This window comes from Pleurotus ostreatus, assembly GCF_014466165.1.
Source record: "Pleurotus ostreatus strain PC9 chromosome Unknown scaffold_3, whole genome shotgun sequence".
Lineage (NCBI taxonomy): Eukaryota > Fungi > Basidiomycota > Agaricomycetes > Agaricales > Pleurotaceae > Pleurotus > Pleurotus ostreatus.
This window is the reverse complement of record NW_023503158.1, coordinates 1,261,470-1,278,190: the sequence shown is the minus strand read 5'-3', so window position 1 is coordinate 1,278,190 and position 16,721 is coordinate 1,261,470. Positions and strand designations below refer to the sequence as shown.

General features: G+C 49.9%; 7 protein-coding genes across 7 annotated transcripts; 3 read left to right on the top strand and 4 right to left on the bottom strand.

Moving 5' to 3' along the window:
* Positions 1 to 156: 156 nt before the first annotated feature.
* PC9H_004909 (uncharacterized protein) lies at positions 157 to 1,725 on the top strand (the record flags this gene model as incomplete). The annotated part of the gene is made up of 5 exons (XM_036774490.1): positions 157 to 456; positions 514 to 617; positions 671 to 937; positions 988 to 1,597; positions 1,657 to 1,725. The coding sequence occupies 5 exons, from the start codon at positions 157 to 159 to the stop codon at positions 1,723 to 1,725; spliced, it is 1,350 nt and encodes a 449-aa protein (XP_036632992.1).
* A 57-nt stretch (positions 1,726 to 1,782) lies between these two features.
* Positions 1,783 to 5,118, bottom strand: CTK1 (kinase subunit of RNA polymerase II carboxy-terminal domain kinase I; the record flags this gene model as incomplete). The annotated part of the gene is made up of 7 exons (XM_036774489.1): positions 1,783 to 1,873; positions 1,922 to 2,056; positions 2,108 to 2,302; positions 2,354 to 2,702; positions 2,753 to 3,623; positions 3,679 to 4,168; positions 4,223 to 5,118. 7 exons carry the CDS (start codon positions 5,116 to 5,118, stop codon positions 1,783 to 1,785), a joined length of 3,027 nt encoding a protein of 1,008 aa, XP_036632991.1.
* A 736-nt stretch (positions 5,119 to 5,854) lies between these two features.
* On the bottom strand, positions 5,855 to 7,944 carry PC9H_004907 (uncharacterized protein; the record flags this gene model as incomplete). The annotated part of the gene is made up of 9 exons (XM_036774488.1): positions 5,855 to 6,031; positions 6,087 to 6,274; positions 6,330 to 6,671; positions 6,779 to 6,968; positions 7,025 to 7,183; positions 7,230 to 7,419; positions 7,477 to 7,602; positions 7,663 to 7,728; positions 7,781 to 7,944. The coding sequence occupies 9 exons, from the start codon at positions 7,942 to 7,944 to the stop codon at positions 5,855 to 5,857; spliced, it is 1,602 nt and encodes a 533-aa protein (XP_036632990.1).
* Positions 7,945 to 8,052: 108 nt separating this feature from the next.
* PC9H_004906 (uncharacterized protein) lies at positions 8,053 to 10,498 on the top strand (the record flags this gene model as incomplete). The annotated part of the gene is made up of 10 exons (XM_036774487.1): positions 8,053 to 8,076; positions 8,128 to 8,454; positions 8,520 to 8,620; positions 8,674 to 8,941; positions 8,989 to 9,082; positions 9,134 to 9,357; positions 9,414 to 9,562; positions 9,623 to 9,758; positions 9,808 to 10,242; positions 10,298 to 10,498. 10 exons carry the CDS (start codon positions 8,053 to 8,055, stop codon positions 10,496 to 10,498), a joined length of 1,959 nt encoding a protein of 652 aa, XP_036632989.1.
* Positions 10,499 to 10,528: 30 nt separating this feature from the next.
* PC9H_004905 (uncharacterized protein) lies at positions 10,529 to 12,352 on the bottom strand (the record flags this gene model as incomplete). The annotated part of the gene is made up of 6 exons (XM_036774486.1): positions 10,529 to 10,713; positions 10,761 to 10,941; positions 11,002 to 11,150; positions 11,205 to 11,322; positions 11,377 to 11,976; positions 12,038 to 12,352. The coding sequence occupies 6 exons, from the start codon at positions 12,350 to 12,352 to the stop codon at positions 10,529 to 10,531; spliced, it is 1,548 nt and encodes a 515-aa protein (XP_036632988.1).
* Positions 12,353 to 12,532: 180 nt separating this feature from the next.
* PC9H_004904 (uncharacterized protein) lies at positions 12,533 to 13,282 on the top strand (the record flags this gene model as incomplete). Its single annotated transcript, XM_036774485.1, has 6 exons — positions 12,533 to 12,591; positions 12,647 to 12,720; positions 12,776 to 12,906; positions 12,954 to 13,067; positions 13,114 to 13,183; positions 13,236 to 13,282. The coding sequence occupies 6 exons, from the start codon at positions 12,533 to 12,535 to the stop codon at positions 13,280 to 13,282; spliced, it is 495 nt and encodes a 164-aa protein (XP_036632987.1).
* Positions 13,283 to 13,396: 114 nt separating this feature from the next.
* On the bottom strand, positions 13,397 to 16,688 carry SPC98 (Microtubule-nucleating Tub4p (gamma-tubulin) complex component; the record flags this gene model as incomplete). The annotated part of the gene is made up of 15 exons (XM_036774484.1): positions 13,397 to 13,627; positions 13,678 to 13,743; positions 13,797 to 13,859; positions 13,912 to 14,144; positions 14,197 to 14,537; positions 14,590 to 14,773; positions 14,821 to 14,917; positions 14,969 to 15,268; positions 15,323 to 15,417; positions 15,471 to 15,807; positions 15,860 to 16,002; positions 16,054 to 16,285; positions 16,335 to 16,405; positions 16,460 to 16,521; positions 16,576 to 16,688. The coding sequence occupies 15 exons, from the start codon at positions 16,686 to 16,688 to the stop codon at positions 13,397 to 13,399; spliced, it is 2,568 nt and encodes an 855-aa protein (XP_036632986.1).
* Positions 16,689 to 16,721: the final 33 nt, after the last annotated feature.

Below are 16,721 nucleotides of genomic sequence, written 5' to 3'. Positions count from 1 at the left end.
TAGATGTAGTAGCATATCATGGAAGGGTGCTACGGCGAGCAAGGACCACTGACCAGGCAGCAGTCAGGGGTGGGAAGGTAGTTTCCATATTGGTCCTCGATCAAGGCGCGTCGCCTCTGATACCCCTTTCTCCCTCCACTAACTTCTAGAATTGCAATGGAAAGCAGATTAGCCCAATGCGCGGCCTTGGGCCAGAAGGACAAGGCACAAGCTTACATTTCAGTACTATCAGACATATTCTCGCGTCAAGATGACAACCAGGCAGCACAAGACATCCACTCTTTGGTTGATCACATCGTCCATCAGGATAGCTCGACACATGTTGCAGGCCGACAGGTGCTCTCAGAGCTTGCAAAGCTGCTGGGAGGAGGCGCCATCAAGGATGATGACCTCCGCAAATCTGTCGTAAATGACTCCATTGAGCTGATAAAGTCAAGAATCAGCTATGAGGATCCAGTACGCGATCATGATCTTCTTAGAATATGACCATTGCATTGAATACTAGGAACGCAGGCGAACGCGTTGCGTTTCCAGCTCGCGGACATACTGGAGCGAGAAGAGGAGTGGAGCGATGCTGCTCGCGTGTTGATGTCCATTTCACTTGATTCCAGCCAGCGGTACGTAGATCCACCTCTGTAGCTGGGTATCCTCGCAATGATACTTTACCAAGCGCCATGTCCGACGAGGACAAGCTCCAGATCTACGTACGAATAGTTCGCCTCTTACTTGAGGATGAGGACTCTGTGCAGGCCGAATCATATTACAACCGTGCAGCTTCACTGATGCACTCGACCACCAATAAAGAGACTGTATTACAATTCAAGCTGTGTCAAGCTAGAATCAGTGACTATAGCCGTAAATTCCTAGAGGCAGCAAGCCGATACCATGAATTGAGCTGGGTGGGCGAAATTGACGAAGAAGAACGTCGGCAGATGCTGTAAGTGTTCGCGACTTACCTCACCGGGATCCTCACCTTCACGTCCACAGCCTAGCGGCAGTGACATGCGCCGTTCTTGCCCCCGCCGGCCCAAATCGATCCAGAGTACTTGGTTCCCTCTATCGCGACGAACGTGTAGCCGAGCTCTCAACCTACAACATCCTTTCAAAGATGTTCTTAGACCATATCTTACGACCAGCAGAAATCAAATCGTTCGAAGAAACCCTCAAACCTCACCAACTGGCCAAAATCGCCATCTCCTCCAATGACCGTCTTGCATCTGCAGCCAATGAAGAAGAAACATCGGATAGATCTGTGAGCACCCGAACGGGTCCCTCGACTGTCCTGGACCGCGCTGTCATGGAGCACAACTTGCTCGCGAGCTCGAAAATATATAACAACATCACTTTCCGAGGGCTAGGAGCGTTGCTGGATCTGACCCCTGGTGCTGCGGAGACTATGGCCCGGAAGATGATTGAGCAAGGGAGATTGCGAGGCTCGATCGACCAGGTTGACAAGATCATATGGTTTGAGGGTAGCCGCGAAGATGACGATGCCCAAGGTAAGGCTGGTGGTCTCGGAGACGTGGAGGAGGCCGAGGACACTGGTGCACCGTTTACCAAGCACTGGGACATGCAGATACGAACGACAGCGGCCAATGTAAGCTTCCCTATATGCAATTATCGGGAAAACAAAATAATGTATAAATTATTATGCAGGTGGAAGTCATGGTCCAACATCTAGTCGAGCGAGGACTGGTCAAAGCAACAGCAACAATGTCCCATTAGTCGACGAATATGTAGTCCAGAAAGTACATGTTTCAAGATGCAATGTGCTTCAGAGAGTCATTGCGTTGTGGCCTCAGTCTTGCGGCGCTTGCGGGCCCTCTCCTTTTTTGTTTCGAGCTCATGCCATTCGCCCTCCAATGTTGCCAACCTGTATCGTATTTAGCAATAAAGCAAGGCACTGCTTAGACCAACTCACCCAGTGGGAAGAGCTGCTTCCGGTTCCTCTTCGGTGAAGTAAGATGCAGCCATCGCTTGCGTCGCCGTGGCGCGTTGTGCGGGGTCATAGGCAAGCAAACGTTCCGCCAGGTCTAACGCGGCAGGAGACATCCATCTTGTAGAGCGTGACTAACTCTTCAATAACGAATAAGGTAAATCGACTTACTTCTTGAATAGTTCGCGAAAGTGATTTGGCATGGCTTCCCTGGGTTTAACCAACTCAAACCATGGGAGATCCCCGACCCCTCGCCATCGTTGAGGGTCTGGAGTACCGAATATTCTGTAGATGACATCCAGCTGATGTATCTCATCGTTGCCTTGAAATACGGGTTTCTTGGTATACAGTTCAAGCATGATGCACCTGTTGAACGATGAGACGTATGGCGACAAGTGATTTTTAGACGACTCTTACCCCGCACTCCACATGTCCACCTCAGGGCCGTATACAGTGGCACCGAATAACAATTCGGGAGGCCGGTACCAAAGGGTGATAACACGGTTAGTGTAGTCAACTCGTCGTCGTTTGTGGTAGAATCGGGCCAGACCGAAATCCGCTAGCTTCAGCTCCCCCCGGTTGTTCAGCAAGATATTAGACCCTTTGATATCCCTATGGATGACTCCCTTGTGATGAAGGTAAGCGAGCCCAGCCAGCATCTGGTGGCAAAGAGATTTGAGATGAGCGTCCTCAAAGCTGAACTGTGTTTGCGAAAGGACACCGGTCAAGTCGTGGTCCATGTACTCGAAGACCATATACACCGAACCTATTGGAACATAAGATACAGTTTTGTATATCAAGGGAAAAGGAAGTCACCGTTCGAAACCATCATTTCGTACAGTCTGACAACGTTGTCGTGCCGTAAAGATTGAAGGAGCTTGATCTCTCTCATGGCAGTCACCGGGAAGCCGTCGCGTTCGGTCTCCATTCGTATACGCTTCAAAGCAACGTGGACCTTCGTGATGGTATTCCGTGCCTTGTATACTTTCCCGAATGTACCCTCACCAACCTGACTGACGATAGCGTACAACTCTTTCTCGGAAGAGGCGTACTCCGGGATGTCGATATCCTGCGAACCGACTCGTTCGGGAGGATGTATGTCGTGCTCGGAATGTCCAACGGGGGTTACTTGCTCCTCCTCGGATGCAACAGGCGGGGGTGTCGGTTGTTTCTCTACCACATTTTCTACCACATGCGGCGGCGATATTGTTCGGAAACGACGAATTGGATTCGGGGGTAGGAAATCAATAGGAGTGAGAGGTGGAGGCGGCTTGGGAGGTAGTAAAGGAGTAAGTGGCTTGGGCGGCAGGCTTCGTGGAAGAGTATCACTGATGATTAGATTGTCCTTTCTCAACGGTAGTTGAGCAGACGGTTCCGGGACCCAGTGTGTTATTTGGGGTTGGGCTACCTTAGGAATTATGTCGTCATCGTCATCGGCAGGGAAGAACCGTTTGAGAGCAGAGCTAGTCTGACCGATCGGCTTGAAGCCCGCGCTCTTGGGCTTAGAAGCTTTGGGGGACACAGGTTCTCGCTTCTGCTCCGGGGTAATTGTCATTGGAAGTACAGGATCAGGAGAGATGGTGATATTATTATGCGGTGATGGGATGGTGGACGGTGGAGGCATTTCAGCCGCGTGAGAAGGGTTCATAGGTAGCGGATGACGAGTCAAGGTCTCTGTGTTGTTGCGCTGAAGGACAATATGAATCATCTAGCCTAGAAAAAAATAATGAGAAAAAACATACTAATTTGCCATTTGACTTCGATTTGGACTTCCTCGAAGCACGACTAGCGTTGGTAGCCACGTAAGGTGGGATCGGAACACTACTAGCTTGGGGAAGTCGATGGACCGGTTTTGGTTGACCATCCGGGCTTGGGCTTCGTGAACTCCTTGTTGCACTTGACATAGAAGATGCACTTCGGTTGCGAGGTCGGCGGCTATCCACACTGCGACGGGATGTCGATCTAGGGGACGGCCGCTCGTTCTGCTGCTTCCAACTAGTACGTCCGCGCTCACTAGCTGGAGAGGGTCGTGTAGGACTTGATGCTCGTCGTCGGCGTTTGGTAGAGGGTGTAGTTGGCGACGCAGACCGGCTTCGACTGCGAGAGTAGCGCCTGGAGGAATAAGATTCAGGCGGTGATCTTGACCGTGAGTAGGAAGTAGAGCGAGGGTGTCGTTTACGATTGGATTTTTTTGTTGCCGTCTGGACAGGAGCTACATCGCGCCGTTGCCAACTTGAATATGAGGTATTAGTATCGAAGCTGAAGATGATGACTCGACTCGCTCACTTATTAAAGTCCCCGTCGTCTATTCGCCAGTCTCGTTCGCGTTCACGCTTTTGCAGTGGATTCTGATCACTGTTCCTCTTGCTCTTCTTGCCTTTGGAACGGTGGTTGCGGTTGCCATTTTTGCTACTATGGCTTTGCTTGTCGTTCTGGCTGTGGTTGTGGTGACTATCCCGACGCTCCGGCGGCTGCCAGCCAGGTGCTGGCTCCCAGGTGCGATCTTCTGGAGAGGGTTCGACGAGGGGATCGACGGGTTTGCTTTCACTCCATGTTTGCTCCCGAACTTCCCGACGAGTATCCCAACCATTATCGCTTTTCCACTTTTGCCCCCCTCCCGAATGTCCATCCTCACGGCGGCGGCTTGGTGAGTCTCGTTCAACCAGTGGTTCCTCTATTACCCTAGATGTGCGAGTCTCCGGGACCCAAGAGGTGTAAGACGTGGATCTGTCTTCGTAGGTGGAGGAGCGCCACGCTGAGGGCTCAGCGTACGAAGACGATGCATACGACGAGTCATATCTCCGTGACCAGTCTTCATTGGAGCGTTCGTAGCGACTCTCGCTGCTCCCGCGACCAACCCAACCATCCATCTCCCTTGAGTCAACTGTATCATAGTCATCTCTGCCGTTGCGCACATATGGGTCAGAAGAGAGAGGTTCATATCTGTCATGAACGTCTGCATCACGCCACGAAGGTGGATGGCTCCTGGATGGGAGGGGCTCTCTATCGCTGTCATAATGCCTGCTCTGCGTGGAAGAAGGCCTGTAATTGTCGCCTTGACGGCGCGAGTAAGACTCCTTATACGACGAGTCGTCACCTGCAGCCCGAGTTGCGAGCAAACGTTCATCATCCTGCCCCTTGGTGTGATTCCTGTTGCGTTTAGAGCGGTTGTGCGATGGCATTGTTAGTATCAGAAGAAAAGTGAGGAAACGTGACGATTTGAAGCTGGCGTCTGAGTGAGAGAGAGAAGTTGAGGCGTGTGGCCGATCTGGCAATGCTGTCGAGAAAACCTCAGCACTTTGGTCGTCGGTTAGTGGCCACACCTTCAGAGTAACACCAAGCAATGCTCACCACGAGCACCTCAATATGAACGAAAGAACCAATAACTTGAAGCAAACGGCGACCGCTAAGACAATATGAGCCTAGGCACTGAGGAACTTGAAGTGGGCACTTACATAACCGCAAAGGAGAGAAGCAACTGAAAGATGGCGGCCAAGGTGGAAGATAGAGTTGGGATCAAGGCGAACCTGCGCTGATCTATGCGCGACGTGGGGCAGAGCTTCAGACCTCCCGTCACTGTTGTGTCCAGCGACGAAGTACCGGTCAAACGATCAGGCGTCAATAAATCACCGGCCGAATTACTGATATACCCAGAATATTGAAATGCCCAAGAAATACCAGGACCTCCAATGACCATCATACCAGACGCAACCTTAACCGCAGCAGACCATGTAGATTTGACAACAAAGTGTGAGTACGGTGAATGAGTTGACGGTAGTGAGATAAAAGGTCGTCGGAAGCTTCCACCCCAAATTTGTCCTCGTTGCATTGTACATATCCACTGTCCAACTACTACAAAACACAAGGTCCATGTCACAGCTGGCAGAGTATTCTACAAGTGTTGCGTTAATCTACGAATCATTGAACGTTACATGGGTTCCCTTCGGATAACTCTTGTCCGGAAAGAGCTGCTCTGATTAGGGCTAGTTGGCCTCTTGTCATGAGTTGGCGACTACCGCGGCTGTTGGACCTTATTATGTCTTCCTGCTTGTCTATACGAGAGAATTCACTTCGGCGATTGACTGGGGCGAAGAGCTGATGGTCGATGGTTGATCAAGCGGTAAGGAAAGAAGGGCAGGGTTATAATTACCTTGACGGTCGAGTCAATGCCAGAGACCGCGATAAGAGGAAGGAAGGGGTGGCCCTCAATAACATTCACGACACTCCCATCGCCTTCGTAAATACCATGAAGGTCGCCCGTAGCCTTGTGCCAGATGAAGAAATTACCATCATCTGAACCAGACGTAACGAACTCATCCTCAGGACCTAGAAAGTTGACTAAAGGGAAGGAGCAAATTAACGACGATTACTAGTTGAATTGTCTGGCACCTACCATCTTTCACGGTCTCGACATTGCCGGCGCCAGCGAATCGCCTTCGAGGGAGGAGGATAGGGACGCCAGGGTCGTCCCACGGCATAGCGTCCAAAGTAAAGTCGTCAGAGTCAGAGTCATCAAGATCGCCCTGGTCCTCGGTTGCCCGCTGGAGAGGGCTAGACGCTTCATTGTCGTCGGTCTCTGCTAATTGAACGTTGATATGTGATTCGTCGGATGCTATCGGGATCACGTCGGTCCTATGTTCCCGGTTTGGAGGGATGATACCAGATCCATGGCTTTGATCCTCGTCTTGCGGATCATCACGGGTGGAATACAGATATACAGCATCGCCACTATAAGCTGTAGGTTGAGATGAGCGCGAGAATTGTGAAGACTGCAAGCACCCTTACACAATAGAACCTACAGCGTTGCTCATGAGTTCCAATGGAGGCCCTACGCGTGCAAACGTACCTCATGTCCATTGTGCGAAGACATTCGGGCCCCTGTTATATGTGTCCCGTAGACATCATCACGAGGCTTAGTCTTACGGCCGAATCGGCGTACACAAGTCGCGATGGAAGGGCCAGATGTTGGGGGAAGGGAGCCCCATTCCTCATCGAAAGAGCGACCCGTGTTTCTGCGATCAAATAGGTATCCCTATGAAACAGCGAAGTCAATAAACAACGAAAACGGACGAGAGAATGTAGAGCTACGTAGGGTGATTCGCCAGCAACAACGAACTGATATGGCGAAAGAGGAGACAAGGCCAAAGCCGATAGTTCATGCTGGCACTTGATTAGAGGTGCTGGACATGACCCTCCAGGTCCACAAGTGTGCGGGACACGTAAGTCGTGCTGCCTGACGGAGCCGTCCTACGAGTAGAATGAGAATGAGAAGGTGATCCATGAACTTATTTACCTCTGCCACGGTGAGGAAAAGATCGGGGCTATCTTCAGTGACTATGCGCTTGACTCTGTTCGTATGACAGCGTAGAACGCGACAGTCCAACTGATTCGCGCTGTAAGTTGTTTCTGGCTCACTCTGTGAATGAGCCAAAGCAACCGCAGCCTCGAAGACCCGAACCTGTTTATCTCCTGCAACACTTACGCTTCGATAGTGCCGCCGTTCAGGAATGAACAATGAAACAGCCAAGACGAAGGCTTACATTCGCGTGGAATGCGGAAGCAAGTGGGCATTGAATATATTCGCCTTATGTCCTGTCTGTATGACGGATTTACAGAAAAAAGGGTAATCCACGTCGCAATCCGGGTCCATGCGCCATATCCTAACACTGGAGCAGATGTCACGGTGTAAGTTGACTAAAACATACACGAGAATCGACAGAGCGCACGTTCGGTCGTCCCCTCCGCTCAGGAGCATTTGTCCGTCTGGCGTCCAGCTCAGGGCATTGACACACCTGCGATTCCATCGATGTCAGTTTAGAGTGAGATCTGAGGGGACGTGCATACGATAGATGTCCATGGCTGTTATCTCCAAGCACATTCACTCGGTCCAGGGGTCGCTGATTGAGAACATTATACAACGAATGCCGCCATAGGCGGTCTGTAATTGACGAGGTAGATGGAGTCTGGCTCAATATTTGGGTTGGCAGCGTCGCTTTCGCAGAATTCATGGCAGGGTGACCAAGTTCAAATGACGCTTGTTTGGCCGTAACGATCATTGACGCCACCAACGCGAACGAACTGAGCGCGGAATTCGTGGCATTTATTTCGCCACGGCCATGGATATCGACAAGCTATTCAAAGTGAGCATACATTGGTTTCTTGATGCTCTGCGTGATGTTGAGCATCCGTAGGTGCCAAAACTCCCGACTGGCGGGAACAAGCGAAAGATGCCAGACAACCCGACGCCGGAAACGCTGAAGAAGATGCGTATGGAGGTATCTTCGCCTCCGGGTGCGCCAATATCTGGGCCGTCGAAAGGAAAGTCCCGAGCAGTCACCGTGGAGGATGCAGACGATGAGGAGGAGGACAGCCGAAGAAATTTCGCTCCAGGAGGAGACGCCGACTACTTTGTAGAAGAGGACGGCGAGGGTCGGTTCTTTGGTGGAGGGTTAACGTCAGAGCAGAAAGATATCCTCAACATATTTGACAATTCGACTGAGGAAGGGGACCAAGATGATGTGAGTTGCAGAGACATACCGTCCGCCGTCGAACGAAGTTGACACACTGGTGTGTGTAGCTCCAGATAATGTCACTGGCTGCAGTGAAACGACTTCTGCTGCGCTTCGAGCGTGCAGCGAACAAAAACCAAGACCAACGCTCCAAGTATCCCGATGACCCAACAAAGTATGTGACTACCTCACCATTGTCCCTAGGTTCTCACATTCTTCACAACTCAGATTTATAGACTCGGAAGCCGACCTTGACACTGCGCTAAAGTCCCTTCTACCCCTGGCGCAATCCCCCATCATTGCATACCCCGAGCTCGCTGATAACGGTACAATCGAAATACTAATAGGTCTCCTTGCGCACGAGAATGCCGACATCGTTATTGATGTTGTGGAAGTAATCCACGAGCTCACAGACGAGGACGTAGGGAATGAGGGTCAAGATGAGGACGACGTAGAGAATAACCAAGAGGCACTAAGGATTCTTATAGAAACCCTTGTCAGTGTTAGTTGCCTGAATAAAGTGCCATGCTCATTATCTTGTAGCTGGCAAACTCAATCTTGGAACTCTTAGTCGAAAATCTGAGTCGACTGAACGAAGCCGAAGAATCAGACCGACAAGGTGTCTTCCACATTCTAGGTCAGAGGATTAGGCATTTCTTATTCGAGTTATTGCTAACGCCGCTCGTAGGCATCTTCGAAAATATTCTTGGATTCAATCCATCCCTTGCCACGGATTTAGTGTCGAAAACAAAAATCCTGGCATGGCTACTAAAGCGTATCGAGTCTAAACAACACGACGAAAATCGAGGATACGCCGCTGAAATCCTCTCCATATTGCTGCAAGATAACCCTCCCAATCGCGTAGAGTTCGGTAAGCAAGATGGTGCGGAGGTATCCTTGAAGGTTCTGTCAGTAAGTCATGCAAGGTTCATCACCCCTCTCTCCTGTCATTTATTCTGTCCCTTTAGCAATACCGTCGAAGGGACCCAGTAGATGCCGACGAGACCGAATTCATGGAGAACGTGTTCGATGCCTTATGCTCCGCTCTCATCGAGACTAGCGTGAAGGAACTCTTCCTGAAGGCAGAAGGTCCCGATCTGATGGTTTTGCTCATGAAGTAACGTCTCCTACTCGCCAACGATACTTTCAAGCAGTCTGACCTGTTTCTTTGTAATAGAGAGAAGCAGCAAGCACGTTCGAGATCTATCAAATGTCTCGATTATGCTATGGCAGGAACAACGGGAACAGCCATGTGTGAAGCGTTCGTAGATGCGCTGGGTCTAAAGACTCTGTTCTCTGCTTTCATGGGCAAGGTGTGACCGTTTCATGCTGTCAATGTGTTCTCATCTCACACCCACCCAGTCGTCAAAGAAACAGAAGTCCGGGCCAGCTCCCCCTGCATCTGAAGATACACAACACATCCTCGGAATAATGTCCTCGCTGTTCTCAAATCTCCCATCGGAATCACCAGCGCGTATACGACTACTTGCGAAGTTTGTGGAGAATACATACGAGAAAGTGGATAGACTACTCGATATACGGACGTCGGCCCATGGTCGATTGAGTGTCACAGACGCGGAGATCGAGCGAGAAAAGAAAGTGAGATACTCCTGTTCGAGTCTAGGCGTCGCGTTCGTTCTATTGACCGTGAACATTGATCAGGCGCTCCTTGCCGATGGCGTAGAAGTGACGTCTGAGGAAGAAGAGGCTTGGTATCTGCGACGGCTTGAGGGTGGCCTGTTCACATTGCAAACTGTGGACTTCATCCTGGCTTGGATCATAATGGAAGACGACGGGGTTTGTCCTCTCCTTTGTCTTCATCGCAAATCGTCGCAATTGAACCTAAACCTAGATTCGAGATCATGCGCAGAAAATGCTTTCCCGGAAAAATCAAACAATGGAAGACATTATACAGACATTGCGGATATTCTACGACAACACTGATGAAGATGGCATGCAAGTCGACAGTGAAAATGGCGTCGAAAAGCCGCTGTCGCAGAAAGACATACTACAAGGTCTCATCTACGCACTCAGCGATACGAAAGCACAATAATACAAGGACACGGTACCGTAGTTATATAGGTTACTTTTGTGATGGAGTAATTCCAGCCGATGCTGAGAGTGCAGTTGACGCAAAAAGCATATCAAGAGCACCTTTTGTCTGCAGGAGCGTCCTTTGGAAGCGTACTTCTGCAGTGACTTTCTTTTGTAACCGGAGGAAGAGTGTATCCATAAGTGGTGATTGGCCCAACACTGGGTTGTACATGTCTGCAAGGCAAGTTAGTAAGGTAAAAATGTTGGACGGTTGTACTGACCTATCAGGAATGCTGCGACGTCACAAACGGTCTGACCGAAACGAGGGTCGGCCACGTATTTGATTAAATAGCGCAATATTGGTTCGAGGAGTACATCGTCCCTTCCAGAAAGAGCGCTTCGCAAACCGTCACGAGCAATAAGCTCTTGGATCAATGAAAAGGTTACGGCCGGGGGGACTTGCTAAATCAACATGAGTCAAATGTTCGATCTGACGGTAACATAGACTGTTCCAAGACTTACTTTACGCAAGACGGAGTCTAGAGCAGCAGAGTACTTGAAATTCTTGAGCAGTCTGTCGTACTCTTTCAGTCTCTTGCTCCGTTTACTCTCTACTCGGAACTCGTCCTCGTCACCAAGAGCTTTGGGTTTGGTCTTGTTCTTTACAAGACCTTGCCCAATGGGTGCTGCGTTGGCACTTAAAAATGATTCGTATGACCCAGAACGAAGTGTTGCGGCGGAAGTAAGAAGGTCGGAGGCCGATGGCTCGGATACCTTGAGCTGGCGCCTGCGGACGGATAGTGTGCCGTCTGACATGCCTGCTGCTATGTGTGTTTCATCTGGCTGAGGAAACGTGTCAACAGCACGAAGGTGTCAGGAAGCACTGCAACAACGTACTGATATTGATACACATAACAGCGGTGCAGGGTATCGCATTGTGTGAACAACTTTATACGTGCTAATATCGTAGACCTTGACCATATGATCCAGGCCTCCGGTTAACAATCGGCTTGCATTTGCGTTGAAGGCAAGTGAAGTGACTGTCTTTTGGTGATTCGACAATGCACGTATACATCGCCCACCTGCAACAATATCCCAGACTCGAAGGATTGGACCAGACGAAGACAGTGCGACAGTCCCCGAAGGAAACATCAACACCTGCTCTATCGGGTTGTGTACGCTGCCTTGCTCGCTTTGGCCCATCACCATTTCACACACATTCGACCGTGTATCGTAGAGTCGGACTGTCGAGTCGTAGGAACCCGTCAGGATCACATAGGGGCTCACTGGCGATACTTGGCCGGTGCGAACGTAGTCGCTATGATCGGTAAATGTGTTCAGAACTGTCTGGGAGGAGACGTCCCATATTTTGACCGTTGTATCATCCGAACATGACAGTGCTTGTGTCGGCTCTAAGGGCGAGAAACGGGCAACATGTACTGGCTGCTTGTGCGAGTCAAGGGTCCGGAGGATAGCTCTTGAATTTACATCAAAGACCTAGAATACCTTTAGTCAACATCAGCTATACAAGCCTGGTGATCGCGCAACTTGCACATACTTGTATGAGCCCCGAGTCATCTCCAGCAGCGAGGAGCTTTCCATCGTTTCGGAATGAAGCACTGCGCACGACTTCCTTGAACCTGGATATTGTCTTGGTCACTTTTTGCGTCCGAGGGGCGTAAATCTGAACGCGAGTCGCGGCTGTCACCGCGTATCGGTGTGGACGAGAAGGAGAAAAATGGATGGAAGTAACGGGGGCATACTCCTTGACGAAGACTGGGTGCTTGAACTGGCGCCAATGCCGCGATTCCGAGCTGTGTTTCTTGGACGCTGTGCGAGGATGCGCCTTCACGACCAATGGTTGGTAGTCCATTGATTGCGCTTTGAGTAAAATTGGCGATCACGACTCTCGTACTGAAATTTCTTGCACGTGATCTCAGAGATTATCGATCGTGAAACAGGAGGGCTGCAGATTTAAATTTTGAAGTTGCTTGCTACCACCACCTCCATCCTCTCCCCGTCGTCCTCTCTTTCTTCTTTCTAGAACCCAAAAATGTTGTTGTACAGCGATATCATTTCTGACGATGAAATGTTCTCTGATGCCTTCCCCTTGTATGCCAGTGGATCTGCTCTCCATTGATGATTAGAACTAACCAGTACGCGATAGGAAGGAGGTCGACGGCATTGCTTATGAAGTCGAATGTGCAATGATTGTCGTTAAAGAGGGCGACGTCAACATCGGTAAGCCCCATGTGTTGGCTTTATTCTCTCTTGACCATGACCTTTGCGCTCGTAGGTGCCAACCCATCTGCCGAAGAGCAAGAGGAAGCTCTCGAAGAAGGCGCCGCCACAGTTAACAACGTCGTCCACTCTTTCCGTCTCCAATCGACCTCCTTCGACAAGAAGAGTTACTTGACCTACCTCAAGGTGAATGGCACGTTCGTTCATCTTTAAGGCATCTAACGTCAAAATAGGGATACATGAAAGCTGTGAAGGAGAAGCTCCCTGGTGATCGCGTTGCCGACTTTGAGAAGGGAGCCCAAGCCTTTGCCAAAAAGATTGTTGCCAACTTCAAGGACTATGAATTCGTGAGTTGATTGAGGACCGCTTGCTTCGTCTATTGATCAGTTTTAGTACACCGGCGAGACGATGAACCCCGATGGTATGGTTGCTCTCCTCAACTACAGAGAAGATGGTGTTACTCGTAAGCAATCATTGCTGCTTGGTGCGCTCTTGCTGATCTTGTCCGCTCGTAGCCTATTTCACGTTCTGGAAGGATGGCCTGAAGGAGGTCAAGTTGTAGATGTTTATTATGCGTTATGCATGTTGTATATTTGGTGTCACCTACTCGTCTTACACAAGAGACACAGTCCCTCTAATCCATCGGTAGCTCCGGGCATCGGATAAGCAATCGAGATTAATGCAGCGTCCCTCTCTGCGTTGGATGCTCTCGCTTCGATCGATAGAAATCTGAGAAATTTAGCCTGGTGCCCATGAATCTGACATCAAGATCGGAATGACTCTGCAGGGATTGCACTATGCTGTGGACGCGATCCGAGAAGGATGAACTGTACTCTTTCACCTTCTGGTAGACCTTGAGCAGCTCCTGCGACTTGTCGCTGTCGCCCTCGAGTCCAGTAACCACCCCCTACTAGAAGTTGAGTATAGCTGTCAAATTCAGAAACAGAAATCCCGCACGCGTTCCCCATCCAGCCCTCTATCTCGCCTAGCTGATTCCGATAGGCAGTGATTGTAGAAGGTATCCTTCATGCAGGGATGTAGTCAGTATTTGCACGCTTTCATTATATTGCGCTGACCATTGCATCACGGAATTGTAAAATATCATGGAACACCTCTTTGACTTGGTTTAGGACATTGTACTAGAAACGAGCGCAATTCGTCAATCAATCCGTCAACAGGCAAACAACGTACCTCTTTTCCAGCTTTGGGACTGACCAATAACATTTTCTTCACCATACGATCCAAGTACGACCGATGAGCGTCGATCATAGCATCAAGATCGCCTTCCTTTTTCTGAAGAAATTCACAGAGTTCCTTCCACAAACACTCAATGACTTCGAGTTGCGAGTAAGCCTGCATTTGACGAACAAAATGTAGCATTTCTGCTGATGCGAGTCTTATTCGATGCCATTCTTGTTCTAGGTCTACCCGAATTAACCTGTGGGCACAAAGATAAAGTGAATCGGCGTGGCGTACCTGCTATCCGTAAGAACGACTCTACATCTTTCGATGCACGCATCCATCCTATGCTAAGAATTCCTTCTACTCGTTTCATCTGCCACAGATGCGAGAATAGTTGGAGGTATTTGACCATCGATTCGGGGTCGACAACTGTGTCCAATGGCGCATCGATCTTGTATTCGAGAGTGAAGACGTCCCAACCAATTTCGCCATGTGAGTATTCGAGCATGCGCGCGTCGAGGCGGCGAAGAACATCTTGCGGGTCGTGCTGGGCATTCGAACACCGAATAGCGGTTTCAAGTGTTGCGGTGAGGTTATGTCGGTAAAGCGTGTTCGCCGGACGGCGCAATGAGGGCCTGTTCAGGATCAAACTAACCACCGATGTAGGGTGGCAAGGGTGTGACTTACGCTAGAGCTTCCATAAGTTGGTCCGCAAAGTCGCCGTGTCCAAGTAACAGGTACTGTCTTAACGCTCTCAAATGATCCAAGAGCTTGAATTTGTCAAGGAAAACGTCAAATAGTCGACCGCTAGCAACTTGGTATGCAGCGTCGATGGATCGCTCCAAGCCGGCAATGTCGCTATATTTTAGAGCTATAGGACATCAAATTTGGGAAACTTGATATTGGAGCAGCACTTACACCCTCCCGTGTTGTTCATCTTCTCCCTGGTAGCCACCCAGTCGCTATCGTGGCAACTGTAGCGAATGAAATTCAAGCTTTTACCAGTCGAGAATATCTATAGTGGTCATGAGGATATGAGACAAGTGCAAATTGAGAACGTCTGTACCTTGCGACCGAACGTTTCCCCAACGAACATGGGCAACATCTCTTTCTGGAACTTGTACTTCGCTTCCCAAAGCTTCAACCCACCTTCCCTGTCGCCACTCATATCATCGCTGTCGTTGAACGGGCCAGCGAAACCACCGTCACTAGAGAGCTGATTTATACCGCCACTTAGTGAAGATGGGTGTGCGTATTGCATGTGAGCGAGGGAAGGGTCCATTGCTACAAAGAATTCCAAGTAGGGATCGTATAGCTCCCCAGAGAACAGCCATTTGTGCAGGGTTGCAAAAAATGGTTTTGACACCTAGAGTAGGCTTGTCAGATGCCGTACGTTTTCTGGTGTGGTGGAAATCCATACATCTTCAAGCAGTTGATCTGTGAACTTCCGCACGAAGGGATCGCCATTTTCAGTATATCCGTGGATGATGTTGACCAACGCGCCTCCGTGCGAGTCTGTTAACAAGATGAGCAACGAGTGGTAAGACAACAAACTCGGCATCAATGACCTCGAGCACTTTCCACGCAGACACTCATCATACGCATACGCAATCTCCAGTCATTTATCCAAACGTCCAGCCGTCGAAGCGTCAACCCTATCTCTTCTTCGGGAGCGCTTGGAGATTCTGATGCCAAGGTCCCAGACATTTGCGATTCAAGGACTGCGATGAAACGATAGTAGTCTGTCAACCGAGCTTGTAAATGATGGCAGAGGCTTTGCTCGATCATCCCCATTTCAGCGACATTCTCCCTCTCCTTGACGTATGTCTGGACTCGTTTGTAGAGGTAACCCACCTCCGACAGGCGATGGATGAGTGCCTTGGTAGCTTCTGAGATCTCGTATTTCTGATGACGATCCAATCAACATTGATCATGCAGCCAGTGACGAAGGACGTACTGGGTCCGTAACGAAAGAGAGCTCGTTGACGAGGTGGGTACCGTTGTCTTTGTGTGATGAGAAATGAACGTGCTTGCCAGAGATACCCTGCAACAGATACAGAGCATCGCGAAGCAGGCGCTGTTCCGGCAAAGGGGGGCGACCTGACCCATTTATCTCACCAGGCGAAAATTCAAATTCCGAGGAAGACTAACCCATCTTTGCGCGATACTCGCTCAATATTTGCGCCCTCGACTTCCCTTTGCCCTTCGCCGTCGCCATCCCATTAGATACCTCGATCGGCGTTCTGGGTGCATGAGAAAATGGCTGTCGAGAGGGTGGTATGTCCAGCGAAGGAAGGAAAGCAAGCTGGGATGATTGGGATGGTTGAGAGGAGGCCAACGAATGAAGGAAAAGGATCGCTGCGTGTTTTCGCGTCAGGACTGACTACTCGAAAGGTTTAGGTGAGCAAATCAATGATTTGACGAGAACATACCTGGTCCAGCAGTCTCGAGAGCAAGTTAGTGAACTTCACCGACGACGACCCAGAAGGAGAATGTTGTAGTACTAGTATTTGGGGAAGATATCAACCTCGCTATTGAAGTCATGATGGCGACATACAGTGTTTCTTGACTAGAGTCGTCAAATGTCCCAGATCTGGGTCGTAGTTCTGGCCAATGTGGCTAGCAAAGCACGTCAGCCTAGTCAACGGTGGTCTGATTAGGCTTATGAAGCACCTGCGCAATATATCCTGACAGTGCTGAGCGAGTTCATCTCTCAGGCCGTCGTTATCTCGCGCCTGGGGGACGACGCTATCAACGAGGAATTCGAGGTCGCGGGACAAGTTCATGGTTCAAGCTCAGGATTCAGAATAGAATTGATG